This window comes from Odontesthes bonariensis, chromosome 18 (assembly GCF_027942865.1).
Source record: "Odontesthes bonariensis isolate fOdoBon6 chromosome 18, fOdoBon6.hap1, whole genome shotgun sequence".
NCBI classification, from domain to species: domain Eukaryota; kingdom Metazoa; phylum Chordata; class Actinopteri; order Atheriniformes; family Atherinopsidae; genus Odontesthes; species Odontesthes bonariensis.
In genome coordinates, this window is record NC_134523.1 from 12444990 (window position 1) to 12472319 (window position 27330).

The following is a 27330-nucleotide window of genomic DNA, read 5'->3' on the forward strand; positions in this document are numbered from 1 at the left end:
TGATAAAAGAAAGTCCTTTAATCTTCTTTCACACAGCGCCGAAAGACACATTTCCTTACATTTGATTCAATTTATTCAACAATAGAAAGATTATAATAATAATTCGTGTGACAGAGTATTCAACAGACTCATTAAAAAGCAATCTAAATGGTTTTTGACCCTAAAAACAAATTGGACAATGGCACCAACCATTACATGAAAATTACAAAATATCATGCATCTCATCTTGGCAAATATGAAAATAAACCAATGCATCAGGCGACCATATCCTCTCCATCATTCTGATGCCAAGGCTCTTGCAGTTGTTAATCGTGACCTTTTAGATAACAGGTGTCATGTATGAAGGTCTATTAGGCCAGGCTTTCTATTGTTGTACTTGTGAGTGACTCACAGCCTTCGGGGAGGGGGTTTGGATGTAGTGGGGCGAGATAAAAGCCACAGGGTGAGGGTGAGGGCGCATGCTTATCATAATGGTTTCTTTGACATGTAGTCTTTTACAAGAGGTCGGGAGGTCATGGGAGAAAAGAGGAGAAAAAGACAGAAGCTAAAAGCTCGAAAATCTGTCTCACATTTCAGGAATCATATCTGCGACGGAACACAATCGGGCACAGACTTAAGACTTTTTAAACACAAAGAAATAAGGTTCGGAATGAAAGGAGTCAAAAGGCCTCTGGTGCAAATGACCTTTTACGCCCACGCAATTTATAAAAATGTGTCGTATTCAAAACAATTTCCTTATAATCACGTTGCGTTTGCTGTGCAGAAAATGGAAATGGAAACGAATCATTTCCCATGAAAACACAGCATTATGGACCATAATAAAAAGCCCTCGACTCTGTAATCTTTGGAAAACAATTAAAATCTCAAAGAATGGAAGCACTTGGCCTTAAACGGCAGAGAAAAAGGTCAGTTCTTGTGCCTCGCAGACCTGCGGCACAAAGACCGAAGCAGTAACAAGATTTAAAAAAAAAAAAAAAAAGGATACATTGATAAACCTTCTTTTTCTTCTCTGCAGAGAGACATCACATCATTAAGAGGGCAACAATACGTGCAAGATAGAAAAATGTGTTTTTCCAGGGGGAAAAAACAAAACATATAAGCTCAAAACCATTCAGTCATCGCTCATCTTCATAATTTACATTCAAATGAAAGAAGTGGATCGTCTGCACAATTATCCTGAGGACGCCCGTTTCTGTGCTGCATGTGCCTGCAGCAGGTGCACTGCGTGGCTCGGGATTCTGCACACATGTTCGGTCAGGACGAGGCATTTGTGGACTCTCGTACTTTCTGATGTCCAGATATCCAGGAGGAGAGGTTTGTACACTGGAATGTGTCTCCGTGCGATGAGAGCCGCAACAGCAGATTTCCATTTTTCTATTTGTGGGGGAAACAGCGGGACGTGTCACTACGCAGAATATAATTAACGGAGCTTAGTCTCGACTGTAGTTTGGATTACTCGTGTAAAGAAGATTTCTCTTCTCGGCTGAACATAAGAGTTTGCAGCAGAACTCCTATCAAAAAAATAAATAAAAAATTCTATAAAACTTCATTCTTTGGTACCTTGTGGAAATTTTTTATGCTCACAGAATTCCAAAAGTTTTAATACACCTACCAAACTTATCACAGAAATGAAGCATTTATGTCAATCTAAACAATAGTCTTTTTCAAAATTCTGTCATTTCTAACTTCTTAACACCCCCCTCCTGTACTTACATATAAACACAACATTCAAGGCACACCATGTCCCAAATCTTAATCCATGTCCACATCCAGGTTGATCTCGGTGCTCAGGTTTAGGTAGAAGAAGGCGTAAACACAGAGCACAAAGAACAGGATTGCTGCGATGACCAGGAATGCGTCCTGAGAAGGGAAAAACCAAGAAAAAGTTAAGATGTTATGCATATGTGTAAAGCTTTCTTTTATGAACACTTCAAGGTGCCTGATTTCCATTTGTCTTTGCACTCAAGGAACTCTTCGAAGTTTGAATTTTGCAGCTGTCCTTCACTGTACATGACGTCTGTGTTTGCTAAAAACTCTTCATCTAAACCACAGCGAATGTTTAAGTGTGCTTAAAACCCACGCACGCCCACTCACACAGACAAAAGTTTTAAGGGCAGATTTTGGTCACACTGGTGTTCTTAAAGAGCAAATCAAACGGCTGCAATGTCAATCATCACACTCAGGTGGACACGACATTCAGCAGAGTTGGATGCTGCACCATTGTCTCCATCCAAAACCAAAACAACTTCAACTTGAAGGCCTTTGGCAGCTTAATGGAAGCTGCATCTCAGGAGAGCCCGGGCATTGTTGACTCGGATTGTGTTGCTCGCTTCTCCACAAACCTTTTTTAGCTGCTTTAACAGCTCGGATTTCTTTGGGGGAGGAAAAACTGGACAGTTGCCTCAAGCTGAATGCACCAAACTCTAGTCGGTAACCTCAAATTACAGTAAGGCAGCGTGGAAGTTTAGCTTCTTTATGAACTTTGCAAACAGTTTCAAAAGGAAAAACTCACATGCTCAAACACTCACTGCCAGACTAGCTCACAAAACATAGAATGGAGGAGCTTATAACACATAAAGGGAGTAGGACTTCTTCCTCGGTTTATTCCATTTTACATCGACATAGTAAACAGTTGTTTGTTGCCAGGAGGATGTTGAACTGTTGAGGATCTCCTGAACTGAGGCGCAGGGTAGCTCAACAACATTTTCACATACAAGAGGTAGTCGCATTTTAGTGGATCCACGAGATGAGATCTCTGAACCGAGCAGAACGTATTCAGGGAATGGGGCGGGAAAGGCACAACGCAGCTTTTCAGTTATTTAAACCCAATCGTAGCCCCACCATTTAACAGTGACTGAACTTGCTTCTTTTGGCACGTTATAAACAGGATTTAGGAAAAAAAAACCTTCATTTGGGGTCTCAGAGACCTAAGGAGAGTTTAAATGGTCAGATGTTTTTGAAGCACTTTTTGCTGGCAACTTCATATCGTGACAGTCGTAAAAAGCACAGTCGGATGAAATCCATGATCAATTCAAATGGATTAGTGTTTTAGACAGTTAAAAGGGTGCCACCGTATCTGCCGCATGAGTTTCAGTGGAAAGAGAAAAAAAACTCACAATGTTGAAATTAGTATTCCGTTTGTGTTTGTTTATAACCCATTATCTGTTCATATCTGGATAATGTATTCATATTTGATTATTCCCCTATTTTCCACATGGCTGCAGGTAAACAAAAGTGTCGTCACACGCTTTTAGTCAACATTCATTTCAGTTTGTGTAACGACTTTCTTGTCTGCTCTTCTTCTTTGAAAAAAACGGGGGAAGAAACTGAAGCAACTGGAGTTCAGCTGTGAAAGTTCATCATCTATTTCAATCACTGTCATAGGGTGAAAAAATGCACACTTCTGAGTAAGAATGTTTATTTAAGACATGTTTGCAGGTAAAAACCATGCTCATGAACTTAAAAGCGTCCATGTCTTTTAGTCTATGTAAATTTCTAGTTAATTTAGTCACTTAAAATTGAGTCAATCGAGTCAAAACTGAGTCAATTAAATCATTTTCAGCTGTCTTCTTTGTGCAAAAAGAAGGAGTGGATGAATTGTGGAAAACGTCAAAAAAAGTGTGAACACTTTTCCTGATAACCTTCCATCTCATCTTCATCCAACTTGGTGAGTTTATTGTTGGAGGTCTATGAAAGTGCAGGACCGAGTTTAAATGGGCTCAGGTGAGTGATTGTTTGCTATCACGCCTTCGGGGATCCTGCATTTTGGGGGATTTAGAGAAAATCGGTAGACTATAAACGCGTCACTTAAAAAGTCTCAACCTGAGGGAAACGGCTCACACCACATACATCTCAGTTCCTGTTAATTATATCAGGACATGTGACTTCAAGGTTTTGCGGCCAACAGCGTATTTTGTGTCTGTATTGGTACACACACAGTTTCTTTGTAAGATTGTTCCAATTGCAGCATTTGGAGATGGATGTAAATCTTTACTGGTCTCACGGATAAATTACAATTCATCGATTTTAATCGTTTTATGGCGCAATGTTCTCAAATTTTGCAACTCTTACTTGCAAACAGCTACTTTTTCATCATAAATGAAAGGATTCAGATCAGTCCGAACCCGAGTTTCATCTAGTGCTTTGAAATATTAGAAATCTGTCCACAAATCACATTTAATGGCCACTTGACTTTACAACTTTACCGACTGAATTCTTTAGTGCTCTACTTTAGCTGTAGGTAGGTATTGATGTTTCTGACAAAAGGAGCTGTGATGGGAGCTTACATCCCCTTTTAACCGGAGAAACCTCAGCTTCTCTTACCTGTCTCAGAGTTGGAGGGCAAAGTTTCCATCCTCTCCTCAATTCGAACTATTTGTGAAAAATATCTGACACGCCGCATGTCTTACCTACTTTCTGATCTTCCAGCAAGTTCATAAAGTCTAACGAGTGCACAAATGTCTGCTTTTTCTTTACTTGCTGCTGATCTCTGCCTTCCTCTCTCACATTGCCTAAAAATTTCACATTGACATTAGAATTTTCCACTGACAATTAAATGTAAAGGAGCTGCATCATTTCTTATTTGTTGGTATAGAACAGTTCAAGGCATCATAAAGACGTAAAAATGCTAATTTGCTGTTCCACCGTCGCTTGAAATTATCAACGAATGATAAAAGAGTCAAAAACCGTCAGCTGCAAACTCCGTTTAATGCCCCAGTGCTGAATCTTTTGTGATGCACGTTAAAACCGAGACATTTCCACACTTCTGGCTGCTAGGCATGCAAAGCATTTAGAGATCATCCGTGAGTTCTAGCTTTGCACAAATAACCGGGGCGACGCTCTCCCTAAACGATCACTGCACAAGTGTAAGAAAAAACACCTTTTAGTAGAACATTTCAGAAGCCAGGCACTGAGCAACCACAAGGTACTGAGCTCTATCTGCAGTCTTGACACAATCTTTTTTATTATTCATCTTTATTTCTTTCTTTTTGAAAGATTTTCTATTGGTTAATTGTCAAATTGAGGCTTTCCAAAGAAGTGGTATTCAAGTTGAAAATGGGAATTTGGAGCGCTTGTTCATTATGCGGCGCTCTCACGATTACAATCATCAGCTGGAGTTTCATTAGGGGCACTCAGAGTGTTGAACAATGCCAGTTATTCTTTATCCAGAGAACTCATTAGCTGCAAACTTTCTAATCAACACTGGAGAGCTTAGAGAGCTTTAAAAGAGTGCAAAGCACAGTCTGATTGGAGGTTATTAAAAAAAAAAAAAAAGGAAAAGAAAAAAAGGTTGAACGTTGGAAATGCACTCGTGCAAAATTGCATTCATGGGCCCAATCCCAGCAGATATTGAGAATTTAGTTCTTCATTTATGAATTCTTTCAAATAACACTTAGAGGAAGATAAAATGACTAAAAACATGAACCCTCAGAACTAAACAGAGAGAATCATGAGAGAAAAACAGGCATGAACAACCTCAGGTGGACTGCAAATTCAACCGTTGGGCAAAGTGCAGAGACACAACTGATGAAAAACAAAAGTGGGAATAAAACAAATGAGACATAACGCTCAGCACAAATGAGGGCTGGTGGTGGGGGGCTAATAATAATAGTTCCTCTGTGACGAAGGCGATGGGGGTTGTGGGTAACAATTAAAAGGCATCACGCATTCACAGCTATCTGTGTGCATGTTGTAATGCCTAGTCATCAGCAGCATTGGTCCTCATTATCCTCAGCCCATGTTTATCTACATCCCAGCAGCCTCCAAACAGCTTTAAGTCCGTGCTTAATTGGAAAACTTTTAAATTTCATGCACTTCAGTTTCATATATTAACCGCCAGGCTTCCACCGCTCGATTTTTTTTTTTTCCATTTTGCCGGAGCCTCGGAAAGAAAAAGGAAAAAAAAAAGAAAAAAAAAAAAAAAAGAGCCGTTATCCAATCTCAGAGGTTTGATTGTTTTCTGCTTTTTCATGTGCGCTCTGGTAGCTTTGAAACAAAGAAACAAAGACGAGCTTCTGCAGTTTTTTGCAGACATTGCCAAAGAAAATGCTGTGCTCCTGACATCAATGAGCCCTTTGCTGAATTGCCTGTGAAACAATGAGAAACACGACATGGCCACAATTCCAGGTTCCTTCCCCTGCATTTCTTTATGGGAACAGCTGGTAACTTGTCTATGAAAAAAAAGCTGGAGGGTTTTCACTGCAGACCCTTGAGTCGCAGAAAGCACCTGCACTTGATTGAGATCATTGTTTTTCAGGAGAGTAGCCCACTGCGTCAACTGTTGCGTTGTCTCACCAACACACTTCGGTGCAAACGCACACGTCCTCAGACATGAGCACGCAGTCTCTCTCCCCACATCTCGATGGAGACCTCTGGATGGGGCCCAAGCACATCATCATCTTCATCATGTGGCACTCTCAGCTCCGGCGGCAGCTGTAGCACATTCGGCATGCTGGGAGCTCGGTCCCCGTCACCCTGGCGACATGCCACGGCTCAGCAGAGATCTGATTTTCATTCTCCTACAGAGTTAGTTTATGTGAGCACACCTGTGTACATGTGTACATCGGGCTGTATGAACCCATGCGTTTGCAGCTGTATGCGGGTGGCAGATGTACACGAACTGTTGGTGCATTTATGCTGCAGTTGCCAAGCATGTCTAGCGTGTAAAATCAAATCTATCCATAGTCAGCCAGCCGAAAGTGAAAACCAAAGGTTCGGCCATTTATTTCTACACCACCCCCCCATCAGACCCCTAAAAATGTTGATTCTCTGTGAAAATACATAATTAGTCCCGTCATCACATTAATTTTCGGGTTCTCTCATCCATCAGAAAAATTTAAAAAAAAGAAAGTCCCATCGCTATTAGGCCTTTCACAGTTATTACATAATTTCCTGATAATACTTTGAGTCGACAGCGATTTTTTTTTTCTAATTATGAGAATGGGATCGATTCACCTGTACAAAGGCAGCTTATTGATTAGCAAAGACTACAGATGCACCCAATACGCCGATTTTCAGCTTGATCGGCACTGATAGGTGATTGGGGAATTTCCCAATTATCTTTTAAGAATTTTTTTCCCCCTTATTTTTTTTTGTGTCTGCTCGGTAAAGGCATCTTGCACTGAAAAATCTGATTTTTGTCTCCTGTCAGGAAATCCACCGTGTGCATAGCACTGAGAAATCTGATTAGTCATTTTTTCCTAGTCACCCAGTAACAGTCAGCTCCACGCCTGGTTCCACATTTGTAGACAACATGCATGGTGCATGTGTTAGTCCATTAACATGACTGACAACCTGTAGCTGAAATAGGCTTCAGCTCCCCATATTCTCCAGCCTCCAACACCCTCCACACCCACCTCCAACCCTGGGTAGAATAAAGTGGCTCTGAAAAATTCCTCTGGCACTACTCTTTTCTTAATCTATGACACCAGTTATATATAAGAGTATGTTTAACTTTACTACTCAAGAGACTGCATTTCAATTAGCATACATTGTCACTGACATTGTGGATTTATTGTTGTTACAAAGCCAAACACCACCGCATCAGTGTGGGCGCATTTCGTGTTTAAGGTGCTTTGTAGAATCTGCAGCAAAAGCTCACTTTGCAGATGCTAACGTACAGCTTGGATCCTGGGTTTCTGCACGGTATAACCTCATGGTTAATGGTGACGCTTCATAAACTTAAGATTTTATTAGCATCCTGTTGTTCAGTTTCCCTTAGACAAAAACAGCAGCTTTGTGATCTCAGTTGGAATCAACATACAAAATGTTGCTACCAAAAACCGAAGAGGATCACAGAAATACATTTTTTTTTTAAATGAGGCATTATTAGAGATGGTGTCCAAGAATCAGCTCCTGACTGGCTAACCCCTGTTGCATGTCATAATCCAACCGTCTCCCCCAGCGTTTCCTTCTCATCTCCACTACTTTAATATAGAAAGGCAAAGAACAGCATGACAAACACTTAGAACTCCCTTACTTGTCACACATTCACAAATGACAGATGGAAGACACCCAGAGTTATCATCTGTACTCTCTGTCCTCTGCCAATTATATAAGCAGTTTCCCCCAACTTTCTAGGCTCAGCAGCTAAATAAGACAGAGGGAAAACAGTGCAGAAGTGAACAGAAGGCTAGTGTGCCAATTAGACAAGGCAGCAGGCTTGTTTCCTGTGCTGCAAGAGAATGTGCTGGAGCTACTTTGAAGGCTCTGCCTCTTCTCCAGGCAATCTGAGGAGAGACTGCAGACTGTACTCCATGCCAGTTTATTCCTCTCTACTATCATGAATCCATACTATCCACTGTTTGGAGAGTCAACAGACTCATAACAACGAGGTGTAACTTCTCCAGATACATTGTGACTCAGCGTGTGTATAGAAACTACAGGTGTGTTTGCTTTCTTTCTTTTGCTGACCTGACAACTGATCATTGTGGTGGGAACAGAAGCTCTCCCACTTTCGTTTTCTCTTCACATCTTTTTCTCTGCCAACTTCTCCAGACTGCCCCGTTACAAGGAGAGCCCCGAAACAGCCTGCCCTGGCAGCTGCCAGATTCTCTGTGCCCGCCTGTCTGCTGGCCTGTCTGAGGTGCCAACTGCATCTGAGACTAGCATCTAAACCGAGGATGGGGGGGCGGGAGAGAAAAAGAATAGAGAAATAGACAAGAACCTTCATGCATACAGCGACATACACCAAGATCCAAACTGGACCTATAAAAAAAAAGGAGGGAAATTGTTGCCGTCAATCAAAGGTTCAGAGGCAGAGAGGGACTCATTTTACAGTCATCAAAGAGCTGTAAGCAGGGGAGAAAATAAATAAATAAATCACTTCTTCAACTTTATATCACGCTAAAAAGGACTTGATGGGAAAGCAAGCATGACCAAATATCCATTACATTTGGGCTGAATTTCAATCAAACTCTGGGCCAAGAGGTCTAAGTCGGTTTAATATCCTCATCCCAGAGGTATTTTTAATCCGACCCCTGAAAATTCCCCCCGTCTTGGGCATGAAAAGCATTAATTATTCATGACCAATATCAATATTTCAAGATATGGACTAATCTAATTGGATTAAAGACGTGTTTAATGAGGCCTTGCATGTCTAAGAGATGCATATTTTAAAACCTGACCATTTCACCCAGTGTTTAATCCTCTCTTTGATTTGCTCATTTCTGCGCACTTCTTGGCCACTGAGGCTTAATGAAGGGGAGAAGCCTGTAGGGCTTCATGCAGCGTAAACAGAAGCGATTTTCAATGCAATGACAGAAAATGAATATGCAAAAAAATAATAATCCCAATGATGTTTTCTTACAAATTACTTTCACTTGAAAATACCTAATAAATCACAGAGGTCTTGGTTTCTTCAGATGGTATCCACAATTTCTCAAAGGAATTTAGAAAATCTATGACCGAAGAAGAGTTTTGCCCTGGCAGGAGCTGACGCTAAACAGAGGAACCTTTTTCTTCATTTCGTTGGTAAGCTAAGAGCATAAACAGCAGTTTGCCATTAGAATGATAAATGCAGAGTCATCCATCTCTGCCTGCACAACAGCTTCTAATCGCTGCAGTGTGACAAAGCAACAGAGAGACTCACCCTGGAAACACCCCAACCTCTCTTTACTTTCACATTATTCAATGCAACTCACGACTTTCAGACTGCTTCTCCATTTGCTTTATTTTCCAATTCTCCTCTACTGTCTCCTAATGTCTCTTTTCATGGCTTCTTTACCATTAAAATAGATAATGTCCTACATTGTTTTCTGTATATCCCAATACACCACTGTATCTTTCACACTTTGCAGTAAATGACCGTTTCCCCTCACAGTTTTCTATACTTGTGTGGGTCCAGATCCACATGATATTATTACAGGTAAATCTGCTGTGTATTTTTTAACAAAGAGACCAGGCTAAGGTTCCTTTAGCAGCACAGCTAAGAGTCAGGGATATTAAACGGATGGAGTGAGATGCACTCTCATATAGGCAGTTAGACAAACAGACAAATAAAAAAAAGAAAGATGGTTGGCAGAAAGATAGACAAACAGACTCACAGATGGGACAACAGACAGGCAAACACAAAAGTTGAATACATGTATATACTCTAGTTGTCTGAAAGAGAAAAGACCAATCCCAAGTCCTCAACTGGCACTTACCGGTCATCTCTAAGGACTAGAGACGACCACTTTGCAGGGGTACAGTCCCCTTTTTTCTTTTGGGGATCAGGAAGTAGTGTTCATCTAGCCCTTTAGCTGAGGCCTTGGGGCCATTTGGATGGCTCGATGACCACTAATCTATGATCTCCAAAAGAAAAGGGGTCCCTACATCCAAGAAAGACAATGCAGAGAAAAGAGCCGAGGGGAGCGATTGGGCCAAAGTAGGGCCAGTCCAGATATCTTACCCTAAATCCAGAGGAATTCTTCTTTGCTTCAGCTTTCAGCCGTGTTGCCTTTAAGACCGGCTTTGTCTTTTTGTAGTCCTGCTTGCCTAAGATACAAAAACAAGTAACATGAGAAAAATACCGAAAGGGCAAAACTCTAATTACTTAAAAAGACTGACTGACAGGTTTCATGTGAAGCTGCTGGGCGAGCATAAACTCCAGCAATCCAAGGGGGCTTAATGACTGGCAGCCATCTAGCCCAAATGGACACAATTTCTACAGCAGTATTTCCCCATAAGTTACTGTCTGCAAAATACAAAAAATAAGTCTTGGCCTGCGTGCAGCACACAGCACACCTGTGCTTACTCAACTCCACTGCAATTGTGCATCATGTGGGCAAACTTTCCACTTGGCAAACAGTGTGTACGTGCTTAAAATGAGGCAGAACTGGCTGTCTCGGTCTAATTAGAAACAATACATTGCAGGAAAAGGAACTTTGATAACAATAGAGTGGAAAGGCAACAGCTTGCTGAACAGTGTGTGTATATATAAGAGAGAGGCTGTAGTAATACTTCTCGCTCTGTGGGAACATATACACAAGCTCAGACTGTGGACAAAGAAGTACATTTTCAAAGAGGTTATTTCAGATATTCAGATTAAATCTTAATGTGATGTGTAAGCTAGAATTAGTCTGAGAGCTCAAGTTAGGTATGGAGTTCAGGTGGTTACATAAAACTTAAGGACCGGATGGTTCATTTACTTTATGAGGACAGATGTGCAGTAGAGTGCACCAGTTGGGTCCTGAAATAATTGGCAATAGCACAGTTCTTTGTATTGCATCTGCGCACTTGAGCATATTCAGGTTACTTATAGGTATAGAATGAATGTAGGCTTAAATTTGAGGATAGTTGCTTCTAGACTGGAGCAATGGTTTAAGTTAAGGAAAAATGGCTCTTAGATGTGTGGAACTCCATTTTTGTGGGACTTCCATGGGACACATTACCCTACCCACAAACACAAACTGCTCATCCCTCACGTTCAACTATTCCTGAAGTCTGGTACTCATGGACATCATTAAATGGGTGACGAGCGTAGGTAACAGCTTTATCAGTTGGGGTTGAGATCCTAACTAAAAATACCAGACTTGCAATCAGTTCCAGACTTTTTACCTACTTAAGGAAACAGAAATTAATGGAGGAACAGCCAGCACCAGTAGAAGAAATAGCTTTTGAGTTGCCTGTCCAATTATTCTCTGTTTCATATTTAAAAAAGCTATGATTTCTCTTTCTTCCCTCTTTCTTTTCCTTTGTCTGCTCTTTAAGCTCATATGTGCACTACTGTACAACAGAAACTCGGTGCAGACATGTTTTAGTAACCCTAACTATATAATGTGCAAAAGAAAGAAAGCAAGGGTTTGGGGTGAGGTTTCGGGCTTCCTTTCTAGAAATGAAGAGAGGTCGCCAGAAGTTTTTACTCCCAGATAATTATAGTTAGTTTCGATTGGAAAAGAGAACAAAAGCAGGGCAAGAAAATATGTCTTTCTGAAAAGGATGTCTCGAAGGAAAGAAAAAAGTAGCTGGTCAGAAAAGAGGGATAAAGAGTGATACATGCGTGTGTGTAAGTAATCCTAAAAAGAAACAAAGCTACATTCTTTTCAGTCTCAACAAACGTTCTTGTTTCTCACCATCTTTTTCCTACCGTTCCCTTTTTTTTTTGAGAACTCCAGTTCAGTAACAATTTCTACTCTCGTTCTCCCTTCATCCCTCCTGTTTCTAAACTCCTCTTTCACTTCCCACTAACTCTGTGAAGGGCTAATAGAAATGAGGAGCGTGTTGCCAGGAGCAGACAGCGAGCTAGTGGGAATTCATTAGGTGAAGGGGGGGAGGCGCACTGGATGTCTGCTCTGGTTGTCAAAGTGGAGAGGGAGAAATTTGATGGTAGAGCACCTCGAGTTTCTCACTACTCACTCAAATGGTACAAAGATTTTAAGGCTGGAGATGGCTGTATGCAATAGCAGTACAGGAGGCTGCATGAAAAAAAAACAGTGTAAAAAATGAACATGCATTGAATTGTTCACTTTGGTTAACCCATTTAGGCCTAAGACGCCTGGAAAAGAATGCCTGTAAAACCTATGGGCGATTTCAGAAAGACCCCCTAAAACCTAAAAGTTTTTCTGGAAATTCAGCAATTGTGTCAACGCCTACTAAATGATTGATTTCTCAGCCTCTGTAGCAGATAGAAACAAAATTCAAAAAGTATTTGAGAGCTTACACCTGTGGCTTTCTTTGAAAATTGAGTTTATTTACATACACCTTCAAGAAAATAGAAAATGTAAAAAGTAAAGTGCAGGAATAGCACTATTTTCAATAAAAAAAAAACAGTAATAAAATAAAATAAAAAGTGAAGTGCAGGAACAGCGCTATTTTCAATTAGAAAACAGTAATAAAATAAAATTTAATTTTATATTTAAATTATTTATTTATTTTATCGCCAGTAACCTCTTCGTCCTGGCAGCACAAGGAGTCCCATGCCCATACACATTCCAATAAACGTTTTCATCTCCGGCACAGTTACGTGTGACCACCTTGCCATCTTTGCTCGAGCTGGAGTCTGAAGTACCTGATCACTGTATCTATTCGTCTCGGAAACGAGATGCGCCCAAAGCTCCTCAGTAAAAATATGATTAAATGCCTGCAACGGTGTGGCATCTGCAGGTAAATCGACTTTCACCGCTGGTGTGCGGTTGAAATCTCTCCGTCGATTACGGTGGTAATTATCAGTCTTCCACTCACATTCAAACCCTTCAAAATCATCCTCAAACATATGTGCTAGCCATAAATCTCCATCAATTGGGTCAGCACGTTCTTCAGCATCATCGAAGCCAAGAAACTCCTCATAATCGCTACCGTCTGAAATGTCTTCCCACTGAAAGTCCTCCATGCTTGTTCGATGAAACTTAACTTTTTTTTTTTTTTTTTTTTTTTTTCGATGAAACTTAACTTCAAAACAATGACACGAGGAACATGACGACACTCTCACGTGTCTATTATAATGCATTTAATTGGCGCAGAGGTCAATAATTGGTGCAAAACAACCTTATACATGAAAAAAGACGTGTACGCTTTCCCGGCCTTAAAGGTAGAATAACGCAACAGCGCCCCCGGCTTTAAAGGTAGAAATGCGGCAATGCTTTCCCGGCCTCAATGGGTTAATGCCCATGTCAGCACCTCCAAATCTGAGACCATGGTCCTCAGCCGGAAAAGGGTGGAATGCCCTTTCCGGGTCGGGAATGAGATCCTTCCTCAAGTGGAGGAGTTCAAGTATCTCGGGGTCTTGTTTTTGACAGGAGATTGACAGGCGGATCGGTGCGGTGTCTGCACCAATGCGGGCTCTGCACCGGCCCGTCGTGGTGAAAAAGGAGCTGAGCCAGAAGGCGAAGCTCTCGATTTACCAGTCAATCTATGTTCCTACCCTCACCTATGGTCACGAGCTGTGGGTAGTGACCGAAAGAATGAGATCGCGAATACAAGCAGCCGAAATGAGTTTCCTCCGCCTGGGAACGCCTCGGGAACCCCCCAGAAGAGCTGGAGGAAGTGGTCGGGGACAGGGACGTCTGGGTGTCTCTGCTCAAGCTGCTGCCCCCGCGACCCGATCCCCGGAGAAGCGGAAGATGATGGATGGATGGATGGATGGATGGGTTAATGCCCCATGTGAACAATTCTAGAAATTTTTCTATGCACGGATATTGGATTTTATCCTGGAGCCAGGGCTGAAGGAGAGGCTCATCAACGAGTGCCTGCTGGTCAGACCTTTTCCCTTGGGGCCTGGTCGGGCACATCCCAAACTGGTTACATGGGACAACCCTCTTATGGAAGTGTCTGGTGCACCGTGGATTGAGTGACAACCAAAGGTCGACTTTGGCAGTCTGATCTCTTGCAGCGGAAACTGGCTACAGAGACATGGAACGTCACTTCACTAGTGGGGAAGGAGCCAGACCTTGCGTGAGAGGTTGAGAGATACCAGCTAGATATAGTCAGGCTCACTTCAACACGCAGCAGAGGTTCTGCAACCAATCTCCTGAGGAAGGCCTGGACTTTATTTCACTCTGGAGCCGCCCTGGGTGACAGGTGGTGGGCGGGAGTAGACCCCCATTGTATGCTCAAACTTTGGAGTTTACCCTATCGGACAGGGGAAGGTCTGTGACTGTTGTTTACACTATGCGCACAGCAACAGTTCAGATTACTCAGCCATCTTGAAGTCTATGGGTGGGATGCAGAAAGGAGCCCTGCCTGGAGGACTCCATCGTCCCACTGGTGGGCAAATCAATGGAACCTGGAGGGGTGTGACTGGGTGCAACGACCTGCCTGATCTGAAGCAGAGTGGTGTTTTGTTGTTGGTATTCTGTGCAAGTCATGGTTTGCCCATAACAAAATCCATGTGATGCATTAATTTGCCTTGGCTAGTTGAAGGTTCACCCAGAGGCATTTTGGTCTATGCCCATTTAATAACGCCCCTTGGAATCAAAAATTAATTGCGAGGTCCCAAATAACCTCACATTTCAATTTTTTGGATGAATAAAAATGTCTGACCTCAAGCCAGAATACCACAAAAAGAAACAATTATTTTCCTCACATAAAATAATATCTTCCAACTGAAGGAAAGCAAATATATAGATAACTGTCATAAAGACAGGTCACTGTTTAAAACAGTCGGGATTCCCTTTGTGTATATGATTGTGTCCGTGGGGACTGGTTGACCAAAAAATTATTCATATGCAAAGTGATGGGGTGATCCGGACAGACCACCGTCCAGTAGTCTCTCAAAGCCTTAGGATAATTCTGGAAACACTGACAGCGTGTCTGACACACTCTCATACTTTGCCTCTGTCCATCTATGGCATGGCAGCCAAACAGTCAGGAACCACATGATGCAGATTGCTGGCCAGAATGAAGAATTGGAGAAGTGATGACAAACACATGCAAGATTCTTTTCTCCTTGTTCTGTAGGAGGAGCAGAAAGGCAAAGGGATCTTTCAATCTATGCAAAATTTCAAAGAAAAGCATATGATTTAAAATAAGCATGCCGTGAGGACAAAAGGAAATAGCTACACCACAGTGATATATGGTAGCCTACTGACTGGGAGTGAAATAATTCCCAAGCAAAAAGGGCAATTTCCTGTGTGTGATCCTTCTGAAATGACACCTACTGAAGCTTAAACTCTGCAACTTCCTATTCTAGGCTTTACGACTCGAGCACGTATATGTCTGGACAATTTCCTCCAATTTTCTGCTGGCAGCAACAACGATCACTTGAGCTGAGTGAATGCTTGCACTTACATTTAAGAATTCTATGACTTTACCTATTCTGTGGACATTCAATTATAACAGCTTAATAATAATGATATTTAAGAAGAGATGAGTGTCAACAGTATCTTTTCAATGGCCAACTGACATGACAAAGGCACTCCAGCAGAGATGATGGTACAGCTCAACAACCAACTTGGCCAATTGCTGAATTAAAAAGACATTTTTTACGCTTTCAAATTACCACATGCCATCCATTTCAGTTCTCACATAGCCCCCTGCCATCTCGAAAGATCAAATTTTTCTCCCCTAACTCTTGGTTTTCCACCATTGCTGTTAAACAGTGGTTTCACTCAGATTGCCCGATGGCCATTCTTTTCAAAAAGAGGGAAAAGAAAAAGGAAAAAAGGGAGAAAGTGAAGGGCAGAAAAGAGGCAGTTGTGGAACCAAAGTGTTCCTGACAAGTGCATTAAAGATTTCTGAATTGATGATGTCCTTAAAAAGAAAAAAAAAAAAAAAAAAAAGAGAGAAAAAAAAAAAGAAAATATTAAATGGAGGATGGAAGGAAAAATGTCCGCACCTTGTGCGAGATTTGAGAGTGAAATATGTGCTTGTTATGTTTGCGTCCGATTTGTTTGAATTTGTTGAACATATTACCAGATAGTTCAAATATATCTGCAAGCTAATTTGTCAATATATGAATAAACATATGAAAAATACAATAGTCAGAGGCACTTACTGCCTGGTTGGGTAGAAAATGAAAATCATTTTTAAGAGGCCGTCACGTGCCTGAGAAAAGTAAATATGGTCAGACAATGACAATGTGACCAACCTGACAAAAGAATAATCTGAGGACATGAATCATCAAGAGAAAAAAAAAAGCAGTCGTCCGCTAGGAGGAAGGGGGGTTCCAGAACAAGGAAATAATTCACATACCTAAGACATAGTTGTGAACAGCTTTTTGAGAGGGCCAAGGCTTGAAGAGGCCTGCAGAACCACATCATCTGCTAAGAGCAGAGACCAGACACCCTCCTCTTTCTTTTCCGACTATGCCTCGAGATCATGTCCATAAACACCACAAACATCTCCCGGCGGAGTCGCAACAAACACTGCAAGCAAGCTCAGCTTTGTGCGGACGACGTGAACGAAGCTCTTGCTTTGTGCTATACAGGGACCTAAAAGCCGACTTCAGAGGACTTGGTTGCAAACTGCATGACAGGAAGTGGCCACTTCTAGACTTTGGCATTTTGCAAACTAGTCAAAACATGTTATGAAAGAAGAAGAGTAAAAATTTCAAAGTTAAAGTAATATTTTGTTACACGGAAACTGTCATTCTTTAAGGACTAAGATTTTCACGTGATGATTTAGTGTTAAGGAGAACTTGCATTACAAATGCAGAGACAGAGCCAGGTGGAGTAAACAATGTTTTCCTTGAGTTCATACCTCACTGACTGTTCAACAACCTTAAAACCCACGGAGATGTGATATTTTCAGCCGCTTCCATTCACCACTCCCAATTCACACAACCACTGTGGGCTTGGCATATTGACATGACACGTTGTTGTCACAAAACTGTGACGCACCGCCTTATAGCCGCAGCCTCATAGCCCCAGCCTCATAGCCCCAGCCTCATAGCCCCAGCCTCATAGCTGGGGCTATGAGACACTTCAGAGACGTGTCTATTTTCTGTGTGATTGTGCTTCATGTTGCATTTACAAAATGTATTTGAAAAAAACAAGAAAGATGAAATCTTAATGAATGTGAGGACAGATTTGGCCAGAAGCTTCCATGCTATGAGGCTGCTACAGCCGCAGCCTCATAGCCGCAGCCCCATAGCCGCAGCCTACGCACTTTCATGCATTGTACAGTCTCCCACAAATTGCAAGAATCATGCACACAGTGGCTATTTTGGTCACGTTCGCAGCAACGTCTAAGTGAACTGTGTGAAATATTTACAAAATGTTATCGCTTTAGCAGACTGATTAAGCCAAAAATATTAGGCATCTAATATATGAAAACCATGACACTGGCAAAGGCTGAAAAGAAGTCCATACAAGCATCCATAATTTACACCTCTGCGTGCTCAACAGCTGGAGGAGATTGGCTGCGTTTTTCACAACACCACAGTGCTGTACACAATCTGAACTCGACTTATGCTTACTAGGCTCTGTGGCTGTGGTGGCCTTTAGTTATGGTAGACAGAAACAAACAAATACACTGAGTTGATTTTTTTTTATATAATTTTATTAATTATATATTTTTTAAATATATATATATATCTATCCATCCATCCATCCATCCATCCATCCATCCATTATCTGCCGCTTGTCCGGGGATCGGGTCGCGGGGGCAGCAGCCTAAGCAGAGAAACCCAGACGTCCCTGTCCCCGGCCACTTCCTCCAGCTCTTCTGGGGGGACCCCGAGGCGTTCCCAGGCCAGCCGAGAGACATAGTCTCTCCAACGTGTCCTGGGTCTTCCCCGGGGCCTCCTCCCAGTGGGACGGGCCCGGAACACCTCACCGGGGAGGCGTCCAGGAGGCATTCTCACCAGATGCCCGAGCCACCTCATCTGACTCCTCTCGATGCGGAGGAGCAGCGGTTCTACTCCGAGCCCCTCCCGGATGACCGAGCTTCTCACCCTATCTCTAAGGGAGAGCCCAGACACCCTGCGGAGGAAACTCATTTCGGCCGCTTGTATTCGCGATCTCGTTCTTTCGGTCCCTACCCACAGCTCGTGACCATAGGTGAGGGTAGGAACATAGATTGACCGGTAAATCGAGAGCTTGGCCTTCTGGCTCAGCTCCTTCTTCACCACGACGGGCCGGTGCAGAGCCCGCATCACTGCAGACGCCGCACCGATCTGCCTGTCAATCTCCTGCTCCCTTCATCCCTCACTCATGAACAAGACCCCGAGATACTTGAACTCCTCCACTTGGGGAAGGATCTCATTCCCGACCCGGAGAGAATATTCCACCCTTTTCCGGCTGAGGACCATGGTCTCAGATTTGGAGGTGCTGATTCTCATCCCAGCCGCTTCACACTCGGCTGCGAACCGCTCCAGTGAGAGCTGAAGGTCACGGCCCGACGACGCCAACAGAACCGCATCGTCCGCAAAAAGCAGAGACCCGATTCTGAGGTCGCCAAAAAGGACCCCCTCAACGCCCTGGCTGCGCCTAGAAATTCTGTCCATAAAAATTATGAACAGAATCGGTGACAAAGGGCAGCCCTGACGGAGTCCAACCCTCACAGGAAACATGTCCGACTTACTGCCGGCAATGCGGACCAAACTCTGACACCGGTCATACAGAGACCGAACAGCCCATATCAAGGAGTCCGGCACTCCATACTCCCGGAGCACCCCCCACAAGAGTCCCCGAGGGACACGGTCGAACGACTTCTCCAAGTCCACAAAACACATGTAGACCGGTTGGGCGAACTCCCATGCACCCTCCAGGATCCTGCCGAGGGTATAGAGCTGGTCCACTGTTCCACGGCCAGGACGAAAACCACACTGGACCTCCTGAATCCGAGATTCGACTATCCGGCGGATCCTGCTCTCCAGTACCCCCAAATAGACCTTGCCAGGGAGGCTGAGGAATGTGATCCCCCTATAGTTGGAACACCACCCCGATCTGCCAGTCCAGAGGCACTGCCCCCGAAGTCCACGCGATGCTGCAGAGGCGTGTCAATCAAGACAGCCCTACAATATCCAGAGCCTTGAGGAACTCAGGACGGACCTCATCCACCCCCGGGGCCTTGCCACCGAGGAGTTTTTTGACCACCTCGGCAACCTCAGCCCCAGAAATGGGAGGCCCCACGTCCGAGTTCCCCAACTCTGCTTCCTCATCGGAAGGCGTGTCGGTAGGATTGAGGAGGCCCTCGAAGTACTCCCCCCACCGACTCACGACGTCCCCAGTTGAGGTCAGCAGAGCCGGTGTTGACGGTGCACCGCTTCCCCCCCCTGAGCCGCCGGATGGTGGACCAGAATCTCTTCGAGGTCGTCCGGAAGTCGTTCTCCATGGCCTCCCCGAACTCCTCCCAAGCCCGAGTTTTTGCCTCAGCAACCGCCGAGGCCGCGTTCCGCTTGGCCTGTCGGTACCCATCAGCTGCTTCCAGAGTCCCACTGGCCAAAAAGGCCCGATAGGACTCCTTCTTCAGCTTGACGGCTTCCCTCACCACTGGGGTCCACCAGCGGGTTCGGGGGTTGCCGCCACGACAGGCACCGACCACCTTACGGCCACAGCTCCGGTCGGCCGCCTCAACAATGGAGGCACGGAACATGGCCCATTCGGGCTCAATGTCCCCCACCTCCCCCGGGACATGGCTGAAGCTCTGCCGGAGGTGGGAGTTGAAACTTCTGCTTACAGGGGATTCCGCCAGCCGTTCCCAACAGACCCTCACAATACGTTTGGGCCTGCCAGGTCTGACCGGCTTCCTCCCCCACCAGCGGAGCCAACTCACCACCAGGTGGTGATCAGTTGACAGCTCCGCCCCTCTCTTCACCCGAGTGTCCAGGACATACGGCCACAAGTCCGACGATACGACCACAAAGTCAATCATCGAGCTGCGGCCTAGGGTGTCCTGGTGCCAAGTGCACATATGGACACCCTTATGCCTGAACATGGTGTTCGTTATGGACAGTCCGTGACGAGCACAGAAGTCCAACAACAAAACACCACTCTGATTCAGATCGGGGGGGCCGTTCCTCCCAATCACGCCCCTCCAGGTCTCACTGTCATTGCCCACGTGAGCATTGAAGTCCCCCAGCACGACGAGGGAGTCTCCCAGAGGAGCACTCTCCAGTGCCTCCTCCAGGGACTCCAAAAAGGGTGGGTACTCTGAACTGCTGTTCGGTGCATAAGCACAAACAACAGTCAGGACCCGTACCCCCCCTAAGGCGGAGGGAGGCTACCCTCTCGTCTACCGGGGTAAACCCCAATGTACAGGCGCACAGCCGGGGGGCAATAAGTATGCCCACACCTGCTCTACGCCTCTCACCGCAGGCAACTCCAGATTGGAAGAGAGTCCAACCCCTCTCGAGGAGGCTGGTTCCGGAGCCCAAGCCATGCGTCGAGGTGAGTCCGACTATATCTAGCCGGAACCGCTCAGCCTCGCGCACCAGCTCAGGCTCCTTCCCCAGCAGAGAGGTGACGTTCCACGTCCCAAGAGCCAGCTTCAGTAGCTGAGGATCAGACCGCCAAGGTCTCCGCCTTCAGCTGCCACCCAGCTCACACTGCACCTGACCCCCATGGCCCCTCCCACGGGTGGTGAGCCCGTCAGAAGGGGGACCCGTGCAATTTCTTCGGGCTGTGCCCGACCGAGCCCCACGGGCACAGACCCGGCCACCAGGCGCTCGCCGGCGGGCCCCACCCCTGGGCCTGGCTGCAGGGGGAGGCCCCGGTAACCCACGTCCGGGCGAAGGTACACGTTCTCCAAAAATCTTCTTCATCATGCGGGTTTTATGAGCTGTTCTTTGTCTGGTCCCTCATCTAGGATCTGTTTGCCATGGGTGACCCTACCAGGGGCTTAAAGCCCCAGACAACATAGCTCCAGACTCATTGGGGCACGCAAACCCCCCCAACACGGTAAGGTGACAGCTCATTATATATAATACCAGCAATACAATGCTAGGGAAGTTGAAGGGGTGTGTGTCAGTCTGTCAAGTAATAATAACCCAATGCAACTGTGTCAAAGTAGTTTACATAAACAAAGTTTATATGTATATATATATATATATAAAATATATAAATTTGTACTGTGACAGAAATGTCAACAGAATCAATACTGAACTGAAGCTAATGAAATAGAATTCAAATAGAATCGAGATAGAATTAAGATGTTGTGAACTGAAATGGCATCAAGTCAGGAAATCTGTGGCAATTTTCCGCCCTAGTAAATCAAGCCACCAGTCCTAATTCCAGTTTGCCAACAAAGCAGCAATCCACAGACAGAAGGGAAAACAACAGGGAAGTAAAGGGACAGTCAACAAGGGAGAAAACTGCAGGTTGTAAACAGCTGTTCTAAACACATCCCCCTGCTGATTTTAAAAGATTATTGTAAGTCTCTTGATTATTAAATGTACAAAAAAAAAAAACAACAACAATGCAGGGCAGCTGTAACAGCTAGCACCTGGGTATTGTTCGTCATAATACTACAAGCACAGGGGATTTCTTTTCTATTTTTTATGCCTGACATGGCTTTTTTTCTTTCTTTCCCTTTACACGTCTTTGTGTTATGTGATCATGTTCAAATAAGAGAAATACTAATCAATTTCACAGAAACTGTTGTTTTTTTTTGTTTGTTTGCTTCATTTTAGAATTAAATTAATTGTAGAATATATAGGCATCATCATTATGCAATCATCCACTGTGAGCTTACCAGTTAACATGTGTCATTTACATGATGGTGGAATCCCATCAGTCGGTTGGATTCAAGGTGAAATTGCCAGTATTTTTTAAAATCAGCAAACTAATTGCAAATTTATGGCCACAAGATAAGATTCTGAAAGGTGATTTACAGTTTATTGTTGTGCTATGCCTGTTTAAATTTTAGATTGAAATACCTAGAACACATAGGCCTCTACCGTTCTATTACAGGCATCAAAAAGGAAAATCACTCACTGGATCTCTCCGATGCTTTCGAAGAACCCCAGCTGACCTTATCATATATAAAAAAAAAAATTTAAAAAACTTCTTCACACTTACAGAGATTTTAAGTTACTTTTTCCTTGAACTTGTAGCCTATCAGCATGGGGCCTGATAATAGATAGCCATTCTAACCACAAAGTGTCCTGTTTTGGGCCATTAGTTGTTATACCTTGATGATGGTAGTCTAAACCGAAGAACTGGAGCTTTAAAAGTTGTAATCTATCGAGAACTGGGGAACTATAGTGTTTGATAAGACGGCTAAGTTGCATTTCATGTAAAAAAAGAAAGAAAAAAAAATATGTAACCCCTGAGATCTTGGGATCAACAACAGCAGGCATGTAAATCGGTTCCAAACACATCATTTGAGTCGGGCCTTTGTAATGCAAGAGATAAGAAGTTGAAACCAAATGCTACAAGATTCAAGTGACTTTAGACTTTGACAAAACAGCAACAGACGTGATTTTAAAGAGGCAGTTCTTAATTCACTATAACATGAGATTCCGCCTCTTCGTTTTACACGCGTGACTGCTTACAATCCAATCGAGAGTGAAAAAAGGCTCCGGGACTGTGTAAACACGGTGCTTGTTCTAACCAAAAACTGACAAAGGAGAATTTCAGAAGTTTGGAATCATTTTTGAAACCTTCCCTGCAACATGAAATTGTGATTTACAACATATTGTGATATTAGCTTGCTTTGATAATTACTGTTTGTCCAGGAAGCTTAGCCACAACAAAGTGCAAGTTATGATTCTAGTTGAAAATTGAGTTGCACAACAAGCGGAGGCTCAAACCGCGGCTGTCAAAAGAGCATCGTGAATTAATTTTCAAAACTTATTGTTCAAATCATCAGTTAATATAACATCTGTGCCTTTGATTAAACTTTAGGTCATCAAGTTTGCAAACTGCCAAATAAATGCCAGCTGAACTCTTCTGTGTTCTGAAATACAGAGAAACAATCAAGTCTTTCAATCTCTTTCCAACCATTGTCAACATATTAAATCAAAATGTAATCAAATAACATAATGGGTACGACCACAATTATGTTATTTGATTACATTTAGCCAATTAGCTGTTGCCCAACAAACCGATTCACTAGCATTTGGACGACAGAAGACTCACCAATCTGCTTTCTGTATTGATCAACTGGTAATCTGGTGGTGCTGGCATCCTTCTTGGCCATTCTCCTTCCTCCGTCTGACAGGAAATGAAAAGAAAAACAACCGTCTGAGAAGCTGGGGATTTCACAGCTGCGTCTCGGCGTTACACCTGATCATTTAGTTTAATCAAATGCAGATATAACTCCATTCGCGCTGCTGCGGCGGTGAGATAACTTGTGAAATTTGCAGAAAAGACTCAAGTAATTGCGCGATCATATATAGAGACGAGTAGTCAGTTTTGATCAAGCAGATGGTTTATCTTTCACATACATCTGCTGCACATTATTAAATTAATTCTCACCTCCTTCCATGTGTGTTACATTCTCAGTGTGAGCTTCCTATCAATCTCATTTAGTTTAATGCCATTTCCCTTCACACCGAGCGTTCTCTTTGATTACTCCGACAGCTTAGGGGTAAGATATAAAGAGAAAAAGCTCAAAATAATCTAAATTGTATCCTGTGTATGACTAGACTTGTGTTAGGGCATAAAAACTTGGGTGTTGGGGCTGCGGTTTTACAGCCAAACATCGGCCCTTTGTGAAGATGTAATAACGTGCTGAAAGCTTTTCTTTACAAACGGCTAAAATTCAGTGTTCGTGTCCTCTATTCTGCCTACAGATTTTTTTTTATTTTTTTTCCCCCTTCTGTGAATCCTCTGATCTAAATTCCAGACAGACTCCTCCGCAACACACTGCATCAAATCAATATCGTAGTCCTTTGTTTAAAATAAAAGTGAATGTGAGTCGAGGGGCCCGCTTGCTCTTTGTAGTAACAATAAAACGGCTGGCTAGTCTTCTGCCTGTAAGGTTTACGGATGATTGAAAGGGAAAATTCAATACCTGCCACGCCCTAATGATAATTAATAGTATTTTTTTTTTAAAAAGGCAGTGTTTAGGTATGGCAGAAAGAGAAATGTCATCTGCAGGTGCGCACACGAGGAGAAGAGCAAGAGGAGGATTCCAAGAGGTGCAAGAGTGGTGGAGAGTCTGGAGGAACAGCTGGGGAATAGAAGCGAGAGACCGAATTAGCATGTGCAAGGAGCGTGGCTGGCTGCCGGTCCCGACTGATAACTTCTCATGGGAGGTTGCCGCTGCCGCCTGGATTTCACCTTACACTAAAAATGTTGTTTCCAGCTACATTTCAAACACTGTTAGTGCCAGGAGAGAGGGAGGGGCACATGTATGGCTATTGTTCTCCAACAGCTGGAAACCAGAGTCAGCGAATTGAAGGAAGTGAGAGAAAGACCAAAAAGGAGAAGAGGAAATTGTCCAAATGAAATGTTTACAGTCGGACACAGTGGGCTCTTGGGCTACTGGCTCCATTGTATTGTGCTGTAATATTGCAGTAGTGTGCCTAAAATGCCATAAACAACTCATTTTGTAGCCCATTTACGCTGGAATGTCCACAGACATGTCACGGTCCGTCTTGCATTTGGGTCAGTGAGGTATGAGGAAGCAGAGCATTGACTGAAATACATCTACCTATGGTGACAGGTGCAGTCCCAACTGACAGGGTAACTGTTCATTCATATCACTGCCACCACCATAATCTTGAACTTGAATTCAAACTAGGACACAACACAAGATTTTAACTTTTTAAAGATGGCGTTCGCTTGACTTAATAGGAAGACAGAGGCTCCATTCCAGTACAATCAAACCTGCCAAAGTGTCTACACAAGGTGAACTGGGCCATGCAAATTTAAGGTAAGGGCTTATGTCCCTTCTTGAGTCATTTGTAGTTAGTAAAAAAGTATTTTTGTCGACCAAAACGATGTGGTTAATGCCGTTTTCGGTTTTTAAGTCTGTGGCAGTTTCTTTGGCCTGTAAACAGACTTCACTGATATAATTTTGTGTTGTTACTTCTCACTGCTGTCAGTGCTGGAAAAACCTATTTTTACTGAAGAATTTCCCTCTAATTAAATCACAACTTCTGCCATCTGAAAGTAGGTGAACACGCATTTACATAACAGCCAAAGGGAGCACCATGTCACTCTTAAAAGACCTGTTATGAGCAAAAGGCGCCTACCAGGGAAATTAATTTTCCAAAACCTGAGAATAGAGCCAAAGGGGGATGCAGGAGTCTAGTTTCAGTACCAAAAAACCTGTCCAGTAACTCTAAACTATGGCTGCCTAGTGCCTACACACACAAACAACTCGAAAACAAAAAAAAACTATGTTCTTTAGGTAGGTACACAATCTCTGCTGCACGTTATAGTCCGACACAAAGGCTCTGAAATTAAAAATGTCTCCGTAAAGGTTAGAATTACTGTCTCAGGTTGAAACAGTTTTAATGAGGCGGCGATTCCACTGTCAGGTCATGTGTTTGTAGCACACATGTATTATTTATTGAGAAGCATTGGACTACCATTACTAATATTAATAGGCCCATTAAAGAAACATTTTGAAACCATTTTCAGTATCATAAATCAAATTTCTGTCCGAACAACTTTAAAAAAAAAAAAGTGAGAAAAAAAAATCTGGATTTTTTATTAGTTTAAGTGAAGACTTTCCACTTTTCAGTTGGGTGGACCTTACTACACTAGAACTTTAAGAAACTTCACTATAAACATGTACAGACACCAGGTAAGCTGCAAATATATATTTGTTTTTTCCTTTGAAAACAACCAGTCTCGCAGAAGCAAGTACATCTTAAATACGTTAAATATACAGACTTCATACAGCATATCTGACTTAGGTGCCGTTTACACATACCCGGGTATTTTGAAAAACGAAGACCTTTCCCTTCGTTTGTGCCTTTCGTTTACACACAAACGGAGTTTTTTCCTCCGAAAACGAAGCTAAAAAAAAACTCCGGCAAAAGTGGAGATTTTTTAAAAACTCCGTTTAGCGTTTGTGTGTAAACTGGTTGAAAGACGAAAACGGAGTTTTCAGAATGGAATGCGGAGTTGTCGTCATAGTACAGAGCCCCGCCCGTATCCACCATAGTGGCAGGATAACGCCATTCATTGTTTATCTGGCAAGCATGGAGGTACTAGCAGCATTTATTTTGTTGAGAGCTATACTCGCTTGTGTGATTTTGAAAATTACACTCCTACAAAGTATTGAACAACAAAGGCGCATTACGGCGCGGAGGGCAACAATTGCGGAGCTTCTGTTGGCAGACAGAGCCCGGCCATACCACCGCCAGCGACGGCGATTCTGGATTAGACCCGGACGGACTGCTTTATGGTGGGAAAATTTTGAAAATGGCTTTGTTGTCCCGGAGGAATGGAGGGAAAATTTCAGGATGTCACGATTTTCACTCCTTTCCCTAGCAGAACTGCTACGCCCGCACATCCAGGGTGAGAGTACTCACATGCGCGCTTCTGTTGATGTTGTGAAGAAAGTTGCCTGTCAGCGGTTCTCTATTAGGCTTCTGATTGGCTTGTGTGGAATTCTCATTGTTCTAACACTGCCACAGTCAGGCTTGGCGTAATTTAACAGCTCCTGATAGCGTATTTCTCCGGATCAATGTAGACGGGGTTTTTTTTAAAAACGGGGCTGTGTGCACGGTTTTTTTTTTGAAAACGAAGGTTAGAAAATATGCGTTTTTCAAAATACCCGGGTATGTGTAAACGGCGCCTTAAATGTGACCCGACAAAGAATTTTTTATAAGAAAAACAACTGACTCCGGGCAGCTTTCATTCAATGCATTATCGAAGATACTTACACTGTTCCTGTTTATCAAGAAGACGTGTCGTTTAGTTGAGGTATTTCTGCATTACGGAGGACCTGGCCGCAGTATGAGCGCACGCAGAGTGACGGAATTGATCTTTTTAGGGTACTTTGATCCTAATTTCTCCAGAATGCCAACACACCACTTCTTCCTGAAACAGTTCCTGCTTTTGCGAAACA

At 43.4% G+C, this 27330-nt stretch overlaps 1 protein-coding gene across 2 annotated transcripts; it reads right to left on the bottom strand.

The window, feature by feature from the left end:
• On the bottom strand, nt 1-27330 carry triqk (triple QxxK/R motif containing). Of its 2 annotated transcripts, none has more exons than XM_075449454.1 (5): nt 27146-27330; nt 23439-23513; nt 10391-10476; nt 1714-1860; nt 1-1374 (listed from the first exon to the last, which is right to left on the bottom strand). In XM_075449454.1, exons 2-4 carry the CDS (start codon nt 23497-23499, stop codon nt 1753-1755), a joined length of 255 nt encoding a protein of 84 aa, XP_075305569.1. In that variant the 5' UTR covers nt 23500-23513; nt 27146-27330; the 3' UTR covers nt 1-1374; nt 1714-1752. The 2 variants fall into 2 exon arrangements, with proteins under 2 accessions (XP_075305569.1, XP_075305570.1); XM_075449455.1 differs by having other exon boundaries at nt 1-1511.

Coding starts and splice junctions, on each gene's coding strand:
- triqk (XM_075449454.1), bottom strand. CDS start 23,499: ATGGCCAAGAAGGATGCCAGCACCACCAGATTACCAGTTGATCAATAC. Junction 10,477..23,438: donor TCAATACAGAAAGCAGATTG/GTGAGTCTTCTG, acceptor TTTGTATCTTAG/GCAAGCAGGACTACAAAAAG. Junction 1,861..10,390: donor AGAATTCCTCTGGATTTAGG/GTAAGATATCTG, acceptor TTCCCTTCTCAG/GACGCATTCCTGGTCATCGC.